The 21182-nt window shown below is 36.6% G+C and overlaps 1 protein-coding gene across 1 annotated transcript in view; it reads left to right on the forward strand.

Annotated features, from left to right (window-relative positions):
• PRKCE (protein kinase C epsilon) overlaps positions 1-21182 on the forward strand; it is a 272059-nt gene that overhangs the window by 238302 nt on the left and 12575 nt on the right. The window contains exons 12-14 of the mRNA XM_003203888.5: positions 7093-7231; positions 9635-9823; positions 13756-13902. Of these exons, the coding sequence (XP_003203936.2) occupies positions 7093-7231; positions 9635-9823; positions 13756-13902 (475 nt within the window). The remainder of the gene's footprint in view (positions 1-7092; positions 7232-9634; positions 9824-13755; positions 13903-21182) is intronic.

Raw genomic sequence — 21182 nt, forward strand, 5'->3', positions numbered from 1 at the left:
TTCTGGGCTCTCAGTTCAAGAAAGACAGGGAATTCTAGAGAGTCCAGTGGAGGGCCACAACAATAATGAGGGACCTGGAGCATCTCCCTTATAAGGAAAGACTGAAAGACCTGGGGCTGTTCAGCCTGGAGAAGAGAAGCTTGAGAAGGCGTCTTATAAATACTTATAAATATCCAAAGGGCAAGAGGTGTAGTGGATGGGGCTAGGCTCTTTTCAGCAGTGCCCAGTGACAGAACAAGGGGCAAGGTGTACAAACTGGAACATGAGAAGTTGCATATGAACATGAGGAAAAGCATCTTTACTTTGAGAGTGACAGAGCACTGGAACAGGCTGCCCATAGAAGATGTAGAGTCTCCTTCTTAGGAGAGATTCAAGACCTGCCTGGATGCTTTCCTGTGCAACCTAGTGTTGGGAACCTGCTTTAGTAGGAGATTGGACTAGATGATCTCCAGTGGTTCCTTCCAAACCCTATGATTCTCTGCTTCTGTGAAAATGCTTTTCATAAATCCGTTAATTACTTAATGGATCAACATAAAAACAAAACAGAAAACCCAAGACTGGCAGATAAATACTGCCAAAACTTAGGAAGTTTTAGGAAATCTCCTAAAATAAAAGCAGCAGAAGCATGTTTTTCTTCACTGTTAATCTCACTCAGTTTTCTGTCTACTTCCTCCCAAAATCTGCCCTAATATCATGAATCCACTCATAAACATGAACGGTCCAGCACACACTGTATTTTTTTCACTCTATGAAGTAACGGAGATCGCATCACCTGGTAGAACCAGACATCCAATGACATTATTACAATTATATTCTTATGCTTAGTATCATTAGAAATGAGAGGCTTCTTCCTTGCCCCACAGTGTCTGGAAATGGAGAAAATGTTATTTCTTTGTGTTTTTTTAGAAGCTACGGTTGGGGTTTTAGCCATTCATCTTCAGTTTGTCATGGAGGTAAAATTGCTGATGTGTTGTGATTGAAGTACTTAATGCAACAAAAGAATACGTTAGTTCTACTACATCTGTTCCATAGCTTATAAATGAAAGTTGATCTTAGCTTGTGAGACTTAATCACTAAAGAATTTAACATCAGAACATAACAAGTATTGAAATTTATTTTGGTGTTCTCACCAGCTTTCTGTATAACTCCATCTTGGTTAGAACAGAATCTAGTACATCAGTTATCTGTGTATTTTGGAATCACCAGTACATTTGAAGAACTGAGACAAAGATTTTGGTGAGTCTATCAGTCATTCAGAAAATACCATTTCAGATAGCATAGTACAAATGTTCTATGGTATTTATTGCTTTGGACTAAAGTTTATGTTGAAAATGCAGCATTAACTAACTAAAATTACAGCAAAGAGAAATTTAGTGCTGGGTACAGGAGAGACCTCTAGATGCAAGAGAGTATCTTTGTCTGAAATGCAATTTGGATACTGCTGAGTAAGTTAAAAACTCTAGGAATGTAGAAGTCTTATATTAATTAACATAGAAAAAGTAATTTCATCTTACTAATTGAAAATTTTAATTGATTTAATGAGGATGTTGCCTTCAGTTATGAATTTCAATAACTATATTAGTGGAAAATTATTCTCTTGGCTCTCTGTGTGTTGTTATGGGGATGTTTCCTTTTTACCTTTAGTGGTTCCTTCTGTGAATAGCCTGTCTATTCAAAGCCTGCAGAAAATATGCAATTTTCCCATGCAGGGGAACAATGGCAGTGGCAAAAATTTCAAATACAGTTCTGAAAGCATTTATTGTAGCTGGAAGTCACACACACACAAAAAGTGTGAAGGATCTGTTTCTTTTACAGTTGTTCACTAGCTACATACTTTTGATTTGTGTTGCTTTGATTTTCTATAGAGGTTTAGTAAGGTGCTGTCCTTCATTTCATTTTAATCCTATAAAGAAATATACCTGTTTCTGATGTAGTTATTATTTCCAAACTTCTTTTTATTCGCTTTCATGCTGACCTATATGCTGAAATGTATGTGGTTGATTATTCAGCAACTAGAGTAGAAGTAGATGCTGTGTAGATGTTTCATTGTAAAGTGATTGCTTAAACCAACATGTGATCATGTTTCTTAGCTACTTGATCCTGTTCTTCAAATATGGTTTTATTTAGTTACTAATGTTTACCTGATTCAAAGGCTACTGTTAGTAATGTTTGGCAGACTTTCTGGTCGAAGCCTATCTTGACTGTTTAATTGCCTTACTTTCAACAAGAATATTACCTGTTATCTAAATGACATGTGTGACACATGGCCACACACACAAGGTGGTTATCTCACTGGCTACTGTTTGAAGTCAGACTTGAAGAGCGCAGTTCTGTGAAGTCCTCGTCACTGGAGCATTTCTGGGAAGTGAGAACGCTCGGTGTCTCATGACACTGGCATGTAGAGGAATGAATGAGCATTATAGAAGCTTTCTTGCAGGTTACCTGCTGTCAGCCTGCTCTTCTGTTCTGACATGTACAAACCTTGTTGTTATAATCCTGATTATCTCTTGAGATCCTGCCAATCATTCCTGCTTCTGAGGTGATTGTGATGCTGGCAAATGCCCAGAAATAGAAACCAAGGCTTAAATTTCTTTTAACATTTTCCGAGAAAAAGAAATGATTTAAAAAAAACAATACTTAAGTTATGCAATTTACTGTTCAAGTCAACTGAACTGACTGTACAAAGTATCTTGGCAAACAAACAAAGAAGAGAAGTAGCTTCATGTATCATTAATACATTCAAACAACCTGGGCATTTTCCTAGCTTAACTGGTTAGGTTGTTTGCAGTTTCAAGTAGTTACTCAGGTTCTAGGAGCTCATTTTGTCATTCAGAGATGACTTTCTTAGTTCCTACAAAGAGTATGCAAAATGAGAAAAAGAAGAATGTAATAGATCTTTGTCACGGAGCTATCTGACACTGTATTATTTGGTAAGCTCTGATTTAGAGGCAGACAGCTGGCACTAATACCAGGAACCAAGTAAGAGACAGAATGGATCCAAATGGATTATTCTGTACAGACAACAAATTTACATTCTGGAGATGGATAGCTCTTAATTTTGAAGATGATAGGAGAGCTGGGTTTCAACTGTGGAAACATATAGGTCTTAAACTAAAACTTTTTTCACCAGCACTGAAAAAAAATGCTTCCTTGAGAGTTCTTTTCTGTTACTATTTCATTTGTTTCCTCATCTCTCAGTGTTTTGTTTTAGTCTTCTTTTTTTTCTCTGAGGCATTGAATGGCATGTTACCTACTCTTACATTTCGTGAGTTATTATGCTTTCTTTTTTAAAATTTACCTTTAAAAAAAAAAAAATCTGTCAGATACAAATTAACAAAATTGTTTTTAAATGGTTTTCAATGCATGATAATCTCATAGACTAGCTATAAATTTGGCATTTTGGCAGACTCCAACTTACCTTTTAACCTCCTGTAGGTAGGCTTAAAATTTTACTTTTGGTCTTCATAGCTAAGCAGAATTTCATATTTAGGTTCTTCATGTTTTTCTCTTTGTTCAGGTTGTTTATTCTCTTTCTCTACTGTCAAGTTTTTATTTCTGGTTTCTGTTACTTACACAAATCTTTAAGCAAATAAAGGGATAGCGAGAAGTGATTGATGAGTGAAATGATTAGATGTAGATGATTATGTTGTAACCAGTTAGATCTTGAATTGTTTGGGAACTCATAAATAGGATGACCTTAAGAAATGATAAAATGTAGTCTGGGGGCCTCATAGGTGTGACCAGCTGAGTATCTACTAGAGTAGCCTAACTGACCCGGAGCAAAGTCAGGTGTAAAGCATACTGATTGCAAGAAGCATTTCTACAGCCCACGTATTCTTCAGCTTCATAAACCATATTTGATAAGGCTAGTTTACATGAGAAACAATGGATTTGCAGTTAGTGAGGTAGATCTGACTTTGGCCATCTCAAACTTCTTGTAAATGCACAAACCACTTAGTAGTATGTATACAGCACAACTAATTTCTACAACACTGTCATCAAGTGTTTCCCAGAAGTGTCTGATGCACACTGTATATATGTGCAATCTTTACACAGACCTTGAGTAGTAAGTCAACTGTGTACCAGAAGTACCTCATTTTTTTTTGCTGTTCTGTGACATAGTATAAGTTAGATACAGGTGGGCCAGCATACCCAAAAATATTGAACAAGCATCAAAAGAAAGATAAAATCAATCAAAAAGAAATAACTACCTACTGAAATAAAGGTGATAGAGAGAAAAGAGCATCTCTGGGGAAATTTCAGAACACTGTAGCCTTGGATATATCTCAAATAGTGCAGCCTTGGAAAAAAAAAGGCTATTAAATTATTTAATGTCTGATTGTTTCCAGTGCACTATGATGATTGTGGTTCTAAAGTCTAGGGACTGGAAAGGCAGCATTTCTCTGAATGAAAGCCGTCAGAGCAAAGTAAAGGCTTCTAATCCCTCACTCAGGTGGAATTTGTAGATATTAAGGATTTTGGAAACAAAATCTGTATCTTTTCATAGAAGCATAAAATAGTTTGCATTGGAAGGGATCTTAAAGGTCACCTAGTTCCAACCTCCCTGCCATTGTCAGGGACACCTCCCACTAAATTGGGTTGCCCAAAGCCCCATCAATCCTGGTTCTTGAACACTTCAGGGATGGGGTATCTACAACATCTTTAGGCAACCTTTTCCAGTGCCTCACCATCCTCATAGAGAAGGATTTCTTCAGCATATCTAATCCAAATATACCCTCTTTTAATTTAAAACCATTACATCTTGGCCTGTCACTATACTCTTGGATAGAAGTCCCTATCCAGCTTTCTTGTAAGCCCCATTTAGGTACTGGCAGGCCTCTATAAGGTCTCCCTGGAGCCTTCTCTTCTCCAAGGCTAAATAACCCCAATTCTCTCAACCTGTCTTCACAGGAGATGTGATCCAGCTCTCTAAGCATCCTTGTGGCCTGCCTCTGGACCCACTTGAACTGGTACACATCCTTCTTGTACTAGAGGTCCCAGAGATGAACAAAGTAATGTGAGGTGGGGCCTCATAAGAGCAGAATAAAGAGGGAGAATCAATTCCCCTGTCCTGCTGGTTACATCACTTTTAATGCAGCCTAAGGTATGGTCAGCTTTTGGGGTTGCAAGTGCACCTTGCCAGCACATGTTCAGTTTTTTTATCACTCAACATCCCAAAGTCCTTCTCCTTAGGGTTGCTCTCAATATATTCTTTATCCTGTCTTAGATTGCTCCAACTCAGATGCAGGACATTGCACTTGGCCTTGTTGAACTTCATAAGGTTTGCAGGAGCCCACCTCTTAGGTCTGTCAAGATCCTTCTGGATGACATAACTTCCCAACAATGTGTCTGCTGCACCATTAAGCGTGGTCTCCTCTGCAGACTTGCTGAGGGACCCAATCCCACTGTGTCCATGTCACTGGCAAAGAAATTAAATAGTACCAGTCCCAATACAGACACCTGAAGGAACACTATTTGCCACTGATCTTCACTTGGACATTGAGCCATTGACCACAACTCTTTGAGTGTGACCATACAACCAATTCCTTATCCGCCAAGTGGTCCATCTGTCAAATCCGTGTCTCTCTAATTTAGAGACAAGAGTACTGTGTGAAACAGTGTCAAATCTATATCAGTTACTCTTCCCTAATGCATCAGCACTTTAACTTTGTCATAGAACGCTGTCAGATTTGTCTGGCACGAGTTGCCCTTACTGAAGCTGTCTTGGTTGTCACCAGTTACCTTTCTGTTCTCCATTTGTTTACAAAGGCTGGCATACAATTTTATTCATATGTCTGATTAAGAATTTGTCTGCTCATACTTATTTCTCTTCAGTTCCTTTCATGAAAATTTATTTAATACCTCTAGAGCAAAAAGTTCTGTTCAGGAGCTGACCACACAATCACTTAAGGACACGTGTTCTGCTTTTGATTCTCACCTCTTCATTTATTTCTGTGAATTTTTAATACAATACAGACGCATTTAGAGCTGAGACAGAAGTGAAAAATATAATGGACCATGCATTATCAGTGAGTCATAGAATACCCCCAAATTGGAAGGAACCAGCAGTGGATTGCGTTGTCTTTGGTTTTTGTTTGTTTTATCATGACAAAATATATGATAAAGTATTTTTGCTGGTCTGTTGTTTTTTTGCTGTTTTTTTGTTAATTTGTTGTTGTTTTGTTTTGTTTTGTTTTTCCATACAAAAGATTATTCTTTTATTCACTGGCTTTCCATGTACTTTTGTAATTTAGTCTAAGACAAGTGGCAGGTAAGTTAAATGGTACCTAGCATTTGTTGTGTTGGATCATGAGATAATTGTCAATGGTATATTTAGAATATGTGCAGGGGGCAAGACAGGAAAGGTGGATGTCCCTTTCTCAACCTGTTATTGACCTCACCTAATTTAATAACCAAAGAATTGTGTATTTTCAACACAAAGACATTTGTATAAAGAGTGATCACAGGCAGCTGCTAAGATATGTTGTTTAACAATGAGTGCCATGTATTCCTGTGAGATTATTTCTGAGCAGCTTTTAAGCTGCAGAAAAGAATTCTCCCAAACATTTAAGTACTTTTTTCCAATTCTCTTATTGCAGTCTGAACTTTGAATTGCTGTTATACATTAAGAATCCAGTTCAAAGTAATCCATGTCGTAAAGTAACTATTAATTCAACCCATTTGATAAGTAGGCTAAATTGGTATTCCTTACACTGTACTGATGAAAAAATGAGAGTGGCTTTATTAGGTATCACTGATCTGTTTCACATAGTCTTAAATTCATAGCAATCAAGAGAATGAGATCTTTTCCAAACATTTCTGATTCTGTTTTTAACACAGTTGCACTTCCATGCAGCTGAAGAGAGAGTAAAAGCATGGTCTTGCAAAATGTTTGTTATTACCTGCTTCTTTATTGCCATTATTGAGATCTATTCAGTAAGTGCTGCCACTCATTTTTCATGCATACTCAAAGGTCAGACACTCAGTGATGTTTGTAAAACCACCTGTTTGGATGTTTTACAGTTTGTTCAAACTCATGAGTGCATGCTCAAAATTTGAAAGTTGATATAATTCTTGGCCTTTTTATTTCAGGGACCTGAAACTGGACAATATTCTTCTGGATGCAGAAGGCCACTGTAAACTGGCTGACTTTGGGATGTGTAAAGAAGGGATTCTGAATGGAGTGACCACCACAACTTTCTGTGGCACACCTGACTATATAGCTCCGGAGGTACGTTTTTTGCATGATGCTAAGAATACAGATAGTATAATTCATCAGATGGACTATAACATGTGTAATTTCAGGCACTTTTTACCTATAGATGAAAGCAGTAGCTTAAGCAGGCTAGGCTGTGCCACAGATTTTCTGGGGTAACCGTGCACAAATTGTTACCTCTGCAAGGCACGAACAGTATTCCATGCTCATAGAGAGGCAAAGCATGGATTTTCTGTTATTTATTCCCTGAATTTAATAGTATTTTTCTCCACATTCTCACAGCACCGTTGTGAAAACACTTCAAGAAGTTTTCACAGAAGCCCTTAAGAACTGCAAGCAATTGACTACTATCAGCTCTAGTCTTTAATAGTTATAAAAAATGATATTAATTGTTCATGAGAATTAAAAGGGAATGTTCATACAGAAGAGGCCATAGGTTTGGTGTCATTTTCCATAACGTTTTGTGGGAATGTATATTTTTTCTTTCTTTAAAGTGTTCATGAGTGAGAGATGCTATCTTTGCAGTACTTCATATCATATGAATGAGGAGAAAATAGAGATACTTGCATAAAAAAGTAGAAGCCTTTCATACATGAGCAGCGTACAGTTGGCAACACTCTATTTCATTTTTAGGCATTCATTGCATAAAAGAAATTGCTGATAATTGTACTTATTTCACATATCCTAAATTTTAATATTATGAGATGCATTTTTGAGTGCCTCAAATGAATTGATGTTTTACAGTTTCTATGCTAGACAGATTTTGTCTGCTCAGTTTAGTTAGTAATCCATGCATCTTTTTGCCAAAGATTCAATGTGCTTATCTAGTTTAAAAGCTTCATTAGCTTGTCTGTCATCAACCATAAATTTACAGCAGGGAAAAATATTAGTTTATCATTTGCTGGTGATAATAAATTAGAAATCATTGTTGTTAGAGTTCTTGGCTGTCAAGCCTTGGTAGCACAACTGCTAAGGTGTGAGTCATCTTGTAACTATCATAACATCTATGAACATGTTTTGTGGCATTTGAAAAGAGCTCTGAAGATAAAAGAAAATAAATGCCAGTGGGATGGATTTGGTTTTATATGAATTCTTTTCTGATTTAGTATAATAATTGCATCATTTGGCAAATTCTTTTAAAAATATTATTTAAAAAAAAAAAAAAAGCAATAATAAGATCCCAGGATCTTTTATATTAAATCCCCATCTTGCTGAATTCAATAGCTTAGGCTTCCATTTTGTCACCTTGATTACAGAATACCTCTTGATTCTATTTCTCTTGCACCATGGTACTATGTTTCAGTTCCCTTTTCTTTAGCAATATCTGATTTACAGGGAGTACTCAGAACACTCAGAAAGTACACTTGTGAAGAGTTTTGTTTTCTGTAATTAATGTGTATAAAATTTAATATACAATCAACTAAAAATCCAGTCAGAAGCAAGATAGATACATCCAAATGTTAAACTAATTTCAGTTTTTAGGTTAAAACTGAATTTTATGCATTATTTTACAGTCATTTTTCCCAAACAGTATTAAGCTAATGCAGTTCACCACAAGGCTTCTGACTGAAATACTAATATTCTTTAAGGAGATGATGGAGTTGCTGCCATTCCAACAATTTTAAGCCGGTCATCTTCACCTTAAACAGCCACCTACTCTTCTTTTCCTAGTCTCCTGTCATGCTGAAACACTGCAGCCAAATGTCAAGCTTCTTTTCAGCAGAGAGGAGCCAAGAACTTGTTCTTTGTACAATAATTCTGTAACAACAAGACAATAAAAATCCATCATGCTAAACAACTACTCCCCACTAAAGGTATTTGCTACAAGGTTGAACTTGTGCCACCTGAAAAATTGTTGCCAGTTTTTTTTTCTTGAAAGCAAACACAATTAAAATGAGTCCTAGAACCATGTATTGTACAGCATTTCAGTGCTGTAAAAAGAACTTGAACAAAAATGCTTTTAGATTCCTTCAACCCTACCTAAAGCACGCGAATAAATCTCTTGGATGATCTCTGTACAACATTACAAGTTGGTTACGTTTGTTTTATTCAAGATAGAGACAAGGAAATGTTTCACATTTTCCACCGATCTGTTTTGTATATGTGATCTTTCTTCCCTTATAGCGTGACCTGCTTTAAACAGTTTGGAAGGATATACAGCTCTTTTGCTGACGAGCATACTCTTTTACCCATGGGACTACTAAACTCGGTTAATACTTCTGAGAACTAAACATTGACACATAGCTGTTTGTGCAAATTGTATTGGTAAGAAACCGTGCCTGCTGTTCAGCAACATCATGTGGGTTTTAGTCTTACACGTGCCCTGGAGGAAAAAAGGAGTCTAGCATGTTGAAACAGTAAATTTGCATCTGATCGTGTTGTCTAAACTATTCAATTTGATCTCTTTTTCTGTACCAGATCCTCCAGGAATTAGAATATGGCCCTTCAGTAGATTGGTGGGCTCTGGGTGTTCTCATGTACGAAATGATGGCTGGGCAACCCCCCTTTGAAGCTGACAATGAAGACGATCTCTTTGAATCCATCCTTCATGATGATGTCTTATATCCAGTCTGGCTCAGTAAAGAAGCTGTCAGCATTCTAAAAGCAGTGAGTCTTCCATTACTTGTTTTCCTGCACTTTATGGTTTTCTTTTTGTTGTTTTGTTTTTTTTTTACCCTTGATTAAAATTGAATTTGCTGCAAGTTGTTGAGAACAGTCACCACTGGGAGTTCAAGCACAGTTCAGAGTGCCACTGTTAGGATAATGGGGCCTGGGATAAATTACACCGCTTGTGGGAAAGGAACAGAATGTTTGTATTCCACACAGTTGTACACTGCATAAATCTGTGTACTGCAGATTCATGTTTCAGGGAAAACCCAACCAACTAGAACCGCACTATCACTTTGACACTTCATATGCCGCATGTTCCCCAGAACTGGGAAAGCACTGTGTAAAGAAACAGAGTTGGTGTTTTGATTTAACCCAGTGGTGACTTTGCCATCCTGATGCCTTTCTTCCTACATTGTCAAGATAGGTTGAAAGCTTTTTATTTACAGCTGCATGTTCTACTTTTTAATTCACATAACACTTAGATTAAGTGTTCTTACTCCTGGGCAGTTGTTTTGCCCCAGTTAATGCCTGGAATAAAGGAAATTTTCAATGAACAGGGCAGCTGTTAATGTGAAGTCCTAAATAGTTACATTTTGAGTTACATTTATACAGGATTATCTTTTGAAATTATATAGAAAAATGAAAAAAATCTTTTTGAAAAAATGAAAAAAAAATTTACACCACTGGACAGGTAGCACTTCGTAATCTTTTAATAAAAATACCTTCAGTCTTATCCTGAGAGACCGTAGGGGGCTAGGTGGAGAGGGAGCTCTAGAGAATGATTCAGACCAGAAATCCAAGTCAATATCTCGGAGTTATTTGCTGGAGTATCTCTTTTATTTCATTCATGATAGTGAAAACATGGAGGATTTATTAAAGCTGACTTTCATACATGTTCTCCCTTTCCCTCCAGACACCTCTCTGATGACCTTTTATTAGCTGACACGATTCTTTCATGTGTCTCTTTTTATTCCCAAAGCCTTCAATTATTATCAGTCCAGCAACTAGGATGTATGGAATTGAACTTCAGGAATTCAGACTGATTCTCAGGATTATTCTAGGCTATTGCAGAGAATTTCAGAGTAGTATTTTGGTTTCATATTCTGTAAGGTCTGTTCCTTTGTCTTCCAATCCAAAGGCGCTTTCTGTGAGTCAACATTAACCAGTCTATCTGTTATTCTGAATCATGGAAATATTCACTAGAGGGGGGAAGTGTTCTGATAACCCTTGACTAGTGTGTAGTGCAAGAACCACTGTAACTAGAAGGTTTTTGTTTGACAGAGAAAAGGAAAAAACAGGTTTGATAGTTACAGTCTCACTGTTTGTGGTGCATGTAGTGAGATGTCCAGTTGTTAATGTTACACATCATTCATTAACCACACAGAAATAGAGACACTGAATTGGACTGTAGGTGTAAGCAATGTATTTTGTGAGTATGAGTGTAAAGGCGTCCAACACTATACATTTCTTTCAAAGCTTACTTTGCTATGCATTTTCATGAGTCTGTTTTTCTGAGTCTATACGTTGATAGTAGGCATGGTGGTTTATTTTGCTACAGTCTATTTTTTTTACATCTATTTGTCTACAGTTAGTCCTTAACTCCATTTTAAACCTTAAAAAGAGAGGACATGCATAAAACAGATTTGCACTGTAGTAAAAAATTACTCTTAATTAGGCAAAATGATTTGACTGGCATAAAGTGATAGAATTTAATGGAACATCGTAAAAAGAACGTTCCTTACATTTAACAACTTACTGCAGCTATGGTGTGAAACACTTTTGAAATTTGTGCTCTGCATCTGATCCTTGTCCACATTCTATTAAATGAAGAACAGGAAAAGCAGAGGAAAGAAAGAGGCGTCTATGTATTTTACTGCTGAATGCTAGCAAGGGATTAGCTTTGGAACACTTCGTTTCCTCACATTGTGCTTTGAGACAGTTTTATTCTTTAGAAATCATGTATTTTTTCACTCTAAGTAAGCTGTAAGGAAAGTTTAATATCATGATGTTCTCTTACATCAAGTAACAATGTTTTCCTCTTTTATGAAGAAGCAGTTTTCCCATTTATTCTAACAGAACTCTTACTAGGATAATTTTACAGCTCAGTATTGCAAGGCAGAATGTTGCTTATCCCATGAAATCCCAGGAATCTTATTAGCTCTGTTTCTGTGAATTGACAGGAATTGCTATTTAAAATTCTTTCCTGTCCGGTAAGGAAAACAATTCCTCATTGAAATTAGCTCTGGGCTTCTTTGCAAGTGATTGAGAAAGGTTGTGTGTACAGTGTATGCTCTCTGTGTATCCAGATGACATAGATCTCTGGCTACAGAGGCAGAACTCTGCTTTTAAACACTGCTGCTTATTTCAAAGCAAAGTTTTGGGAACCTGCTGATCCTCAATTCAGGCCCCAAGTTACACGGATATCTCAGCAACCCTTTTTCCCATTGTCATTTAAGTCAGTAGGTGCTCTGATCTTCAGTGCTCTCACTTAAACAAGAGGTTCCTGCCATAGTATAGGCAGCATGTGTGGCTGTGACTGTAAGTGTTGTAAGTATAATAAGCCCTACTGGCAACCATCTCATCAATGCAGTACAGTTAGCAGCTGTCAGGGCACTGACAGTAGCATCATTGTTGGTGCTGTTGATAAACAGGAAGTAAACATCTGCTTGTGTTTCAGAAATGGCAATAAAAGCTGAAAAAGGCCAATATTACCACAAAGTATGAAATTTATGGAATTAAATGTCCACTTCAGAATTCTGAGATTATTGCATCACATTTGCACTTGACACTTGTTTTAAGTATTTGCTCCTAAATTTTTTTCTCTCTCATCATTCAGTTCCAAGTTTGTGAAGTACAGTTATAAACTGTATTACATAGTAATATTTCCATGTTCTGGGCTTGTTAAATATGACATGATGTTTTCCCTGCCTGCAGCTTAAAACAAAGATAGAACATGGCAGAGAGTAGGTAGGATCAGATTTTACTTCTTTGATACCTGGATTACAGAGTACAAAAAGTGTACCCTGTAATTTCCATCTTCTGCTTCTACAAAATGCATGGCTGATGGTTCCTGGCCTGCTCTCTCTGTTACCAGAGGCTCTTGGAGGTGAAATAAAGCAGGGGAATGTAGGAATGCTTTTGGTGGTTTTCCAAGAGACCTCACCAAAATGTACTAATCCTTTCAAAACCTTTGCTTCTCTTGCCCGTAGAAAATATGGGCTGTAATTTAGATAGCACTTGTCCACTTGCAAAAAAAAAATTGCAGAACAGTTGAATACAGGACTAAATGTTCATATTTGGATCAAGATGCTGTGGTGTTTCTCAATATATTCCGTGTATTTTTTGAAATGTACAGGCAGAACTGTAAATTTCATAGCTACAGATGCTATTCATATGAAAAAGAAATTCTAGAAATGGGTAAGAGAACTAGGACCTTTCAAGTGTTTGCTTGAAAGGATTGAATCTGTATGAAGCCTATGTATCCAAAGAAAATAAAAAACAAGAATAATATTTAGCCTCTGTCTCCAAAATTAGTAGTTAAGGTAGTGCAAACAAGATAAACCTTTCATAAACTGTCACTGGAGGTTTTAATATTTTGTTTCCTTTGGTATTTTTGGCCAAAGGTGGAAAGAGAATCTTCTCCTGTAGCACTCCCAGCCAGGTGGAATTAGGAGGTCACAGAAGTTAACTGAAAGATTTTCCTGCAGGAAACTTTATTTTCAGAGTTCTGAATCTTCCAGTTTGACTGTAGCCTCTGAAATTTGGAGAAGTGTCCTTGTTGCTCTTCCAGGAAAAGTAACACTCTGAAAAGGGGTTATCTCTAAAAAATAAACCTTAAGAACAGTAATTTCTAATTAAATTGTAAATGGTTTCCAGCCATTGTCATTCATGTTTTAACTTTTTCCTCTTCTCCCTCCCCCACCCTGTAGTTCATGACAAAAAATCCAAATAAACGACTTGGCTGTGTGGCATCACAAAATGGGGAAGATGCGATTAAGCAGCATCCGTTTTTCAAGGAAATTGACTGGGTTCTTCTGGAACAAAGGAAAATCAAGCCACCCTTCAAACCTCGGATTGTAAGTAGCAGCTTGCATAAGATTCATAGAAAACATGGTTTGACTATTCTAGTTGTTGGCTTTTTTAAGGCATGAAACTACTTGATGCAACATTTGAGGGTTGAAATAGTAGCATAAAAGCAAGCAGAAAATATTGGCTTGCCATTTCTTCTGTGAAGGTAAGTGGTAAGGATAGATTGAACACACAGGAAGATGTTCACGTTCAATCACATAAACCATGAGAGAGGTAAATGCCCTGTTTTAATTATTTTCCCATATTCCTAGAGATATCTTGGTAGAAAAGATTATTTCAATTGGATATAAACTTTCTGTGTAAGTCCTGCATTGCTGATGGATAGTGGATTTTGCAGGAAAAGGAAAGGATTTCTGACTGAAAGATTCCTGAAGAAACAGCCTGTTGGGGAAAATAAATGTACATCATGATTAGATAAATTGATACATTTGCATTTTGGTAATTAATAATCGAGTATTTGTATTTTAAACTGACAGAAACATGAAATAACTGGCCCCACATGCAGATGCTACAAAGGCCAGGCAAAAACACTTATTTTTGTCTTTCACTGGATGAAACTACTCAAAAAGTAGTTTGCACTTGCAATTCATAAAATGTCAACTTTTCAGCTGAGAATGTGTGCAGTAAGTTTCATACATGAACAGTATAAGAGAATAATTTTATGACAAATCCTTTGAGACTGATTTTCATCTTTTGATTTTGCATATTCCTAATTATAATGTTTGATTTGCCTGGAAATACAGTTATCATACTTCTTTCTTTTCTTCTTTAGATAGCGTATGAAGGTTTAAAAAAATAATAAAAAGGAATACTGAATATTTGGTCTCAACATCGAATACCAGCTTAATGTTAGAGTGGAAAGCCCTCTCTGTCATTCTAGAATTACTATCTGTTGCTTTTGATATATCTACTTTAAGTCCAGGAAGATATACTTCCCTAAGTCCCATGTGTAAAAGGGGGGGTAAACCATGCAGGGACCACCTGAAACAGGAACCTAAAGTAATTCCTCTGAGCCTGCACTTGGAGAACTGTGTCTCTCTCTCTAGCTGTGAAGGAAGAACTCAATAGGTTGGACAACTCAAAGTGAAAGTTAACCCTAGCGAATACATTTCTAGGAGTAATTTCAAGGAGCAAGATATAGTGTTATCATATAGGAATATTTTGTTTAGTATATTTCTTGGAGAATATAAGCCTTGCAATGCTACAGGCCCAGGGCTGCCAGAGCCAGCTCCTAGCTGCCTCACCCTGCTGCTCAGCCCTTCTCTGGAGGACCAGCTGGATCACATCTAGTGCTTGAGCCAATTTACAAGTCTGTGCTGCTGCAGGAAGTGTAAACCCCAAGTTAACCCTGCTGGCATCTGTTTGAAGCCTGTTTAATACTCTAACTGCTCTCAGGCAGGTTCCTCAGAGAGCTCCAGACAGCCTTATTCATTGTTCAGCAGTAAGCCATATGTATAGTATCTCTTTTCCTGTTTTCATAAGAGTTTGGCCTTTCATCTCATAAACATTTTTGTTGCTTTGGTCAGTATTAATCAGTGTTTTGTTAATACAGGTATCAATCAGACTGTACAACTGCAGATTAGTTTTCACTTAATGCCTACATCTAATAAGTCTCAGAATCCTCTCATCTATTCTGTTTAATGGTTGTTTTCCTTTGATGATCAAAGATGCAAATTCACTCTGACAATAGATATTCTCATAATGTCCATATTATTTTTATAAGTATTCTCATTGTGGTAGCTCTTAAAAGTCAGGAGGGATTTCGTATATCAGGTATTTTTATTCTTTTTCTTCTGCCCTCTCAGTGCAGCTTCTTTCTCTTTCTAGTAATTATTTCACTGCTGCTATTTTGTAAAGCCATTTCTATTTTATTCATACCTGCTGTTTTGTTTCTTTTCTTCTTTTCTGTTCTCTTTATTGATATATTGGTTGAGTATTTCCATTTTAGTAGCGATTTCAGATTATTTCAGAATAATTCTTGGTAAAATTTTAAAACGGCTGGATGCTCTCTAATAATTATTAGGGTGATTTAATACATCTTTACACCTTTTTCTTCATTTTTCTTCAGGCTGCTTCGATAGCAGTGGATTTTTATACTATTTATGTCTAAATTGTATATGTAAACTTTTCTATGTTTTAGCAAATTTGATTCCTGCTGCTTAGTGGTTCTGTATGCTTATTTTTTTCTGAGCTCTTACTTTATGGTGGTAAATCTAGATAGCATGTAGTTTGTATTAGAGGCAACCCTATTATTTTCATGTTTTCAGTCCACTTTCTCTCTATAATAACTTCCCTGGTGACCTCATCCTATCAATTTTAATAATAACTGTTCTATACTTAGAAAGGGTATAGTTTATATAGTTACACTATGTTTATGATCCATCAGCTGTTTTATACCAGTTGTATAAATTTTACGACTGTTTGGATTTTTTTGTTGTATAGAAATCTTTGACCAACATTATACCAAAATTTTTGCTTGTGTTCTTAACATTTAATGCTTTATTAGTTGAAAATTGAAACATGCCCAGACACAAAGATCATGCAAATCTAATTATTAATGATGCAACCTCAGAAATTGTAAAGGATTCTTGGGAACAATTCTCTCTAAGTGTTGAAAAGGTGATTTGGGATACTTGGCAAGCTAGAAGAAATTGCACTTGCTTTGAAAAATAATAAAAAAGAAAAATAAAGGTAAGATGTTTAAAGCTAATAAAATAAATTCTATTTTAAAATCTACCTAGAGAGTTTGTCTCTAAATTCAGTAGTGGGAGTAGCACTGAGATTCACTGATTTGGAAAGGCAAATCAACAGTTCCATAGCTATGGATTAACTGAACATAAGTAATGATGTGTTTAGAATGTTTTTTGGGTTTTTAACATCTTTCAGTATTGATTAAGGACTGTTGATTATTTCAAAGTGACTTCTAACATTAAAAACGGATACAAAAAATATATTTAATTTTATGTTCAGGAAAGCGTAGGTCTATGAATACAGGTACGAATGAGGCCAAATTACTCAGAAAACAGACATTCTTGCGTGTGATGTGAGTGCACGTAGGTGCAGAGAAAAAATAACATGTAATATATATATACATAGTCATGCATGCATGCGAACTGGTATTTGTATGCACCTGTAAAATCTACTCATGCAAGAATGCGTATGTTTATACAGGTATTAGTCTAATTTCTGACCCAGCAGGAAAGATGACTAAGGGGGGAAATACAATTTCTGTGTCATATACACTTTAAAAATATGAAACATAGAGTTTATTCAGATGAGCTGTGGACAATGTAAAACCTTGAAACTAAACAATTAAAGTCATTAGGGAAAGTGGTCGAACACTGAGGTCTCATCAAACAATGGAATAATCTGCCAAGGGAGGTCATAGAGGTGCTAGGGTGGAAACAAATGTTGGTTGCTTCAGTTCTGCATCACTACTCTACTGATCCCAAAAATGTGTGGGTTCCTTGGTTAGCACAACAACCTTTCTTTCTTTTACCTTTTTTTTCCTTGCTCTGCAATAATAGGTTTTATAAAAAGCTGTATCACCTGGTACTGTTACACCTATGCTTCACCATAGTTCAAGTTATGTCTCTTCAATTCTGCCAGCCTGAGGTTTGAATTTTCCAATTCCAATTTGGAAGAAATACAGCATGACTATTTATTAGTCAGACTTTTGAAAGTTATTTCTAAATCTCATTCATATTGTGGAGGCATACAAATATATTCTTCACTATACCAGAAATATACCATTGATGTCCTCCTATTTTGGGAATGATGTGGTGATTCTAATGACTCTTTGGAGGCTGAAATTTCTTTCCTAACTGTCATTAGCCTTGGAATGAAAATTTCTGAATTCCAAAAGATCCTTGGAAATCTGACTGCATTTTCTGAAAGCTTACAAGAGAACCCAGAGCAGAGCACTCATACAATTGGCTTAAATTTAGTTTTCTAAGAAGTGATGGGAATGAGACACCAGGTTGTGCTAGGAAGACTACAGACAATGAAAACAGATTTGATGTCCCTGACACCTGATGTGAAGGGTTTTTACTGCTACTCCAGTAGTGACTTGGAAAAGATGACATGAAGAGATGAAAATGCATTGTATTATGATGCATGTTATGTTTCATAAATCCAGAACAAAATTGATTTACTTTTTCTATATGCTATTGTTTATTATACTAAGGGTTTCTCCCACGTGGAGCTATTATAAAGGTTAAGCTGCTATAGAAAAGGTAATAGCTATGAACATGTACATTAGAAATTAAGCAGACATTGAGGAGATATGAAGAGGATATTTATTACTTCTAAGCACCAGTGACCTTGACAGTATCTCTTACAGATAATTTCCACTGTTCTTAAAACGTAATTCTTACAGTTTCACAGACTGTCTTAACATTTGTTTAATAGTATTTTTCTTCGCTGCTGCTCTTAATTCAGGCACAGATTTGCAATTGCATATGCAAGAAAGAAGTACCATTTTAGTACAGGCAGGTATCTGTCCTCCAAAGCACTTGTTATGAGACAGAACTCCCTCTGAGGCACTTTATTGCTGTTGAAATATTTTGGCCCCTACATTTTTCTGAAAATATTTTCATTCAGAGAAATAAATCTCCCAAATCATTAACCATAACACCTGCATAACACTAGCCATAACACCAGGTTATGATTTCCAAAATGGTTTTACTGGCCAGGAACCACAAAGGCATTGCTAGTATTCAGAAACTCTCTACTCTCTGGCTTTCTTTGTTTCCATGGTTATGTTTGGTTAAATAAGATTATCTTCATTTTCAAAGCACATCTGCAATATTAATAATGAAAACAAGGGAACGCTCTATTAATTTCTTTCCAAAGTCTTTAATATTGTGGTAGATCTTGCTTAGTGCTGTGATGGAATAATTCCATCTATCCCATAACAAATAATAAAACATACATTAAAAATAGTGATTGAAACAGATTACTGTTTGCCTTGAATGTGTATTTATGAAATTTATGTTGCCCCACGTTGTTACTTATTAAAAAAGCTTATGTTTAAAACAGTGAAGCAAAAGTATATTTTGGAATATTTTGCTTTTACCTTAATTCTCTCCGTATTGCTCTAGATCCCCTGAAGAAATTTTGTTTGTTTCTGCCTTTTCTGAGAGCACAGCTAGCCACTATGATGTGCCACTAACATCAGGCAGGGAAGCTCACCGAGAGGTGTGCACAGGTGGCCTAGAGGCTGATACAAATGTGTAATATTCCAGTTCCGCTTGGCAGGGGCACAGGAACACTACTGCACCAAATTTCACTCATTTGGCTGAAGTGATAGCATCATGTAAGCCTCAATTTCTTCATGTTTTGTTTTGTTCTTTTGTGGTGTTTTTTTTTTTTTTTTTGGTAAAACAAGACATGCTCAATGAAATTATTCTCATGTTTCTTATGCCATTGGTCACAGTAGCCCAGTGTGCTGTGAGAAACTATGAGACATAGGAAGATGTTAGGCACTGTGTTGCAAAGATAGCTTCCCAGCCTGTCCGTTCCTGTTCTTCCAGGCTAAGTTTTCTGTCAACCCTTTATACACACACAAACAAGAAGTCTTGTCCTTTTTATATATCCTGTTTGTAAATACCAAGGTTGGGGATATTTGAGGCTTTGGCTAAGGCATCCTTTACATGAAAAAGCTGAAACTCTGAGTCAGAGGGCAAAAAAAATGCTGGTAAAACAGATGTTTGCCATATGTATTTCCTTCTAGCAATTAAGCCAAAGTTTCATCTCTAATGGCTTTATCAGTGCCTGTGGCAATTCAATCTTAGTGTGGCTGTATGAAGATGAATTTAACAAGGTAATTGCATTATGATGATTTACTGTGAGCTTTTACAGAACAATACATTGTTTTAATTTTCTCTGTGCGTTCATAACTTCTTGATTTTACATTTTTAAATCTCACTTTCTTGAAGAGCATTAAAGACATGATGGGCAAGATAATCTACTGCAGAACTTTATCTTTCAGTATTGAGTAACAGCAGCTGCTGCCAAAAGGGCCCATTTAGTTCATCTGATTTGATTCCCTTCATTTTGCAGTCTCTTCCATTCCTGCCACTATATCACTGAGAATGTTTTCTGAACTTGTACGTTCTTTCTTCAGTTCTGATGCTAGGGGATTGATAGAGGATTGGCCTGGCAACTATAACCAGAGATCTGAGAAGTGCAGGATAGATAAGTTCTGCTAACAGCTTTTCTAGAAACTCATGGTGTGGCCCAGGATTCGTCACCTAACACCTTTGTGCTTCAGTTTCCACTCTCTGGTAATAGTAGCATAACAAAGTTTTGTGGCAGTGACCAGATATGACTGAGAAGACTTAAAATCCGAATGCTCATGATCAGCCAGGCTTTAAATTGGTGGAACACGTGGTACTTCCCTTGGAAGAGTGTTCTATGCTATACCAGACCTCAGTGTTAGCAGATTTCATCTTGATCTTCAGTCTCAAATTTCCTACAATAATTTACATGTATCTTATCTCCTGTAACCCTAATATAAACACAAACTGTTATCGAAATCCCTCCCCCCTTAGTTATCACTTTCTTTACCACGTTGTCTGTATGCAGTTCCCTTGTAAATCTAAACTCCCTTGTTAAGTCTTGACTTAAGGATGCCAGCAATCTGCCCTCTTTCAATTTTGTGCTGCAGCAAAGGTTTGACACAAAATCATCCCAAAAAACAAATTCTAGTGCTAGCCAATGATTGTGTTACAACTGGAGTCTCTGAGCACTGATAATTTTTTTCCCTCTCTCCCAAATGAGTGAAAAACTCAAAAAAATTCAAAAGCACTTTTTTTTATGACTTGTGTCAAGCTGGATGTCCACAGTATTTGAAAACTGATTAAGAAATAGTAAATACAAATGCATACAGAGCGTGCAGCTGGTCTGCTTGCACAGGCAAACAGGCAGAAGCCGCACCTCCCTACATAGGTTGGTGTCTCACTGAATGTCTCTCAAAAGGTGTTCAGTGAGACAGATGTGTGTTTAGAATGCTGCAGCAGCTATCTGCTGACTGTGAGAAATGGCTGGAATCCTTAAAGAGGGACCACATTTCTGGAGAAAACTTCAAAATATATTAGCTGGATACTTGACTCATCAATCTTCCCAAGTTTTCAGATCTGTTTTCATACGTGACCGCTAACAGGCAAACACATTTTTACTTTTTAGTGAAGGTTTTTAAACTTGCTATTTGGGAAGTCATTATACTGTTTTATCGGGATTTTTTTGGCACACCTCTATTTTTGGT

Source organism: Meleagris gallopavo, chromosome 2 (genome assembly GCF_905368555.1).
Source record: "Meleagris gallopavo chromosome 2, MGAL_WU_HG_1.1, whole genome shotgun sequence".
Classification (NCBI taxonomy): domain Eukaryota; kingdom Metazoa; phylum Chordata; class Aves; order Galliformes; family Phasianidae; genus Meleagris; species Meleagris gallopavo.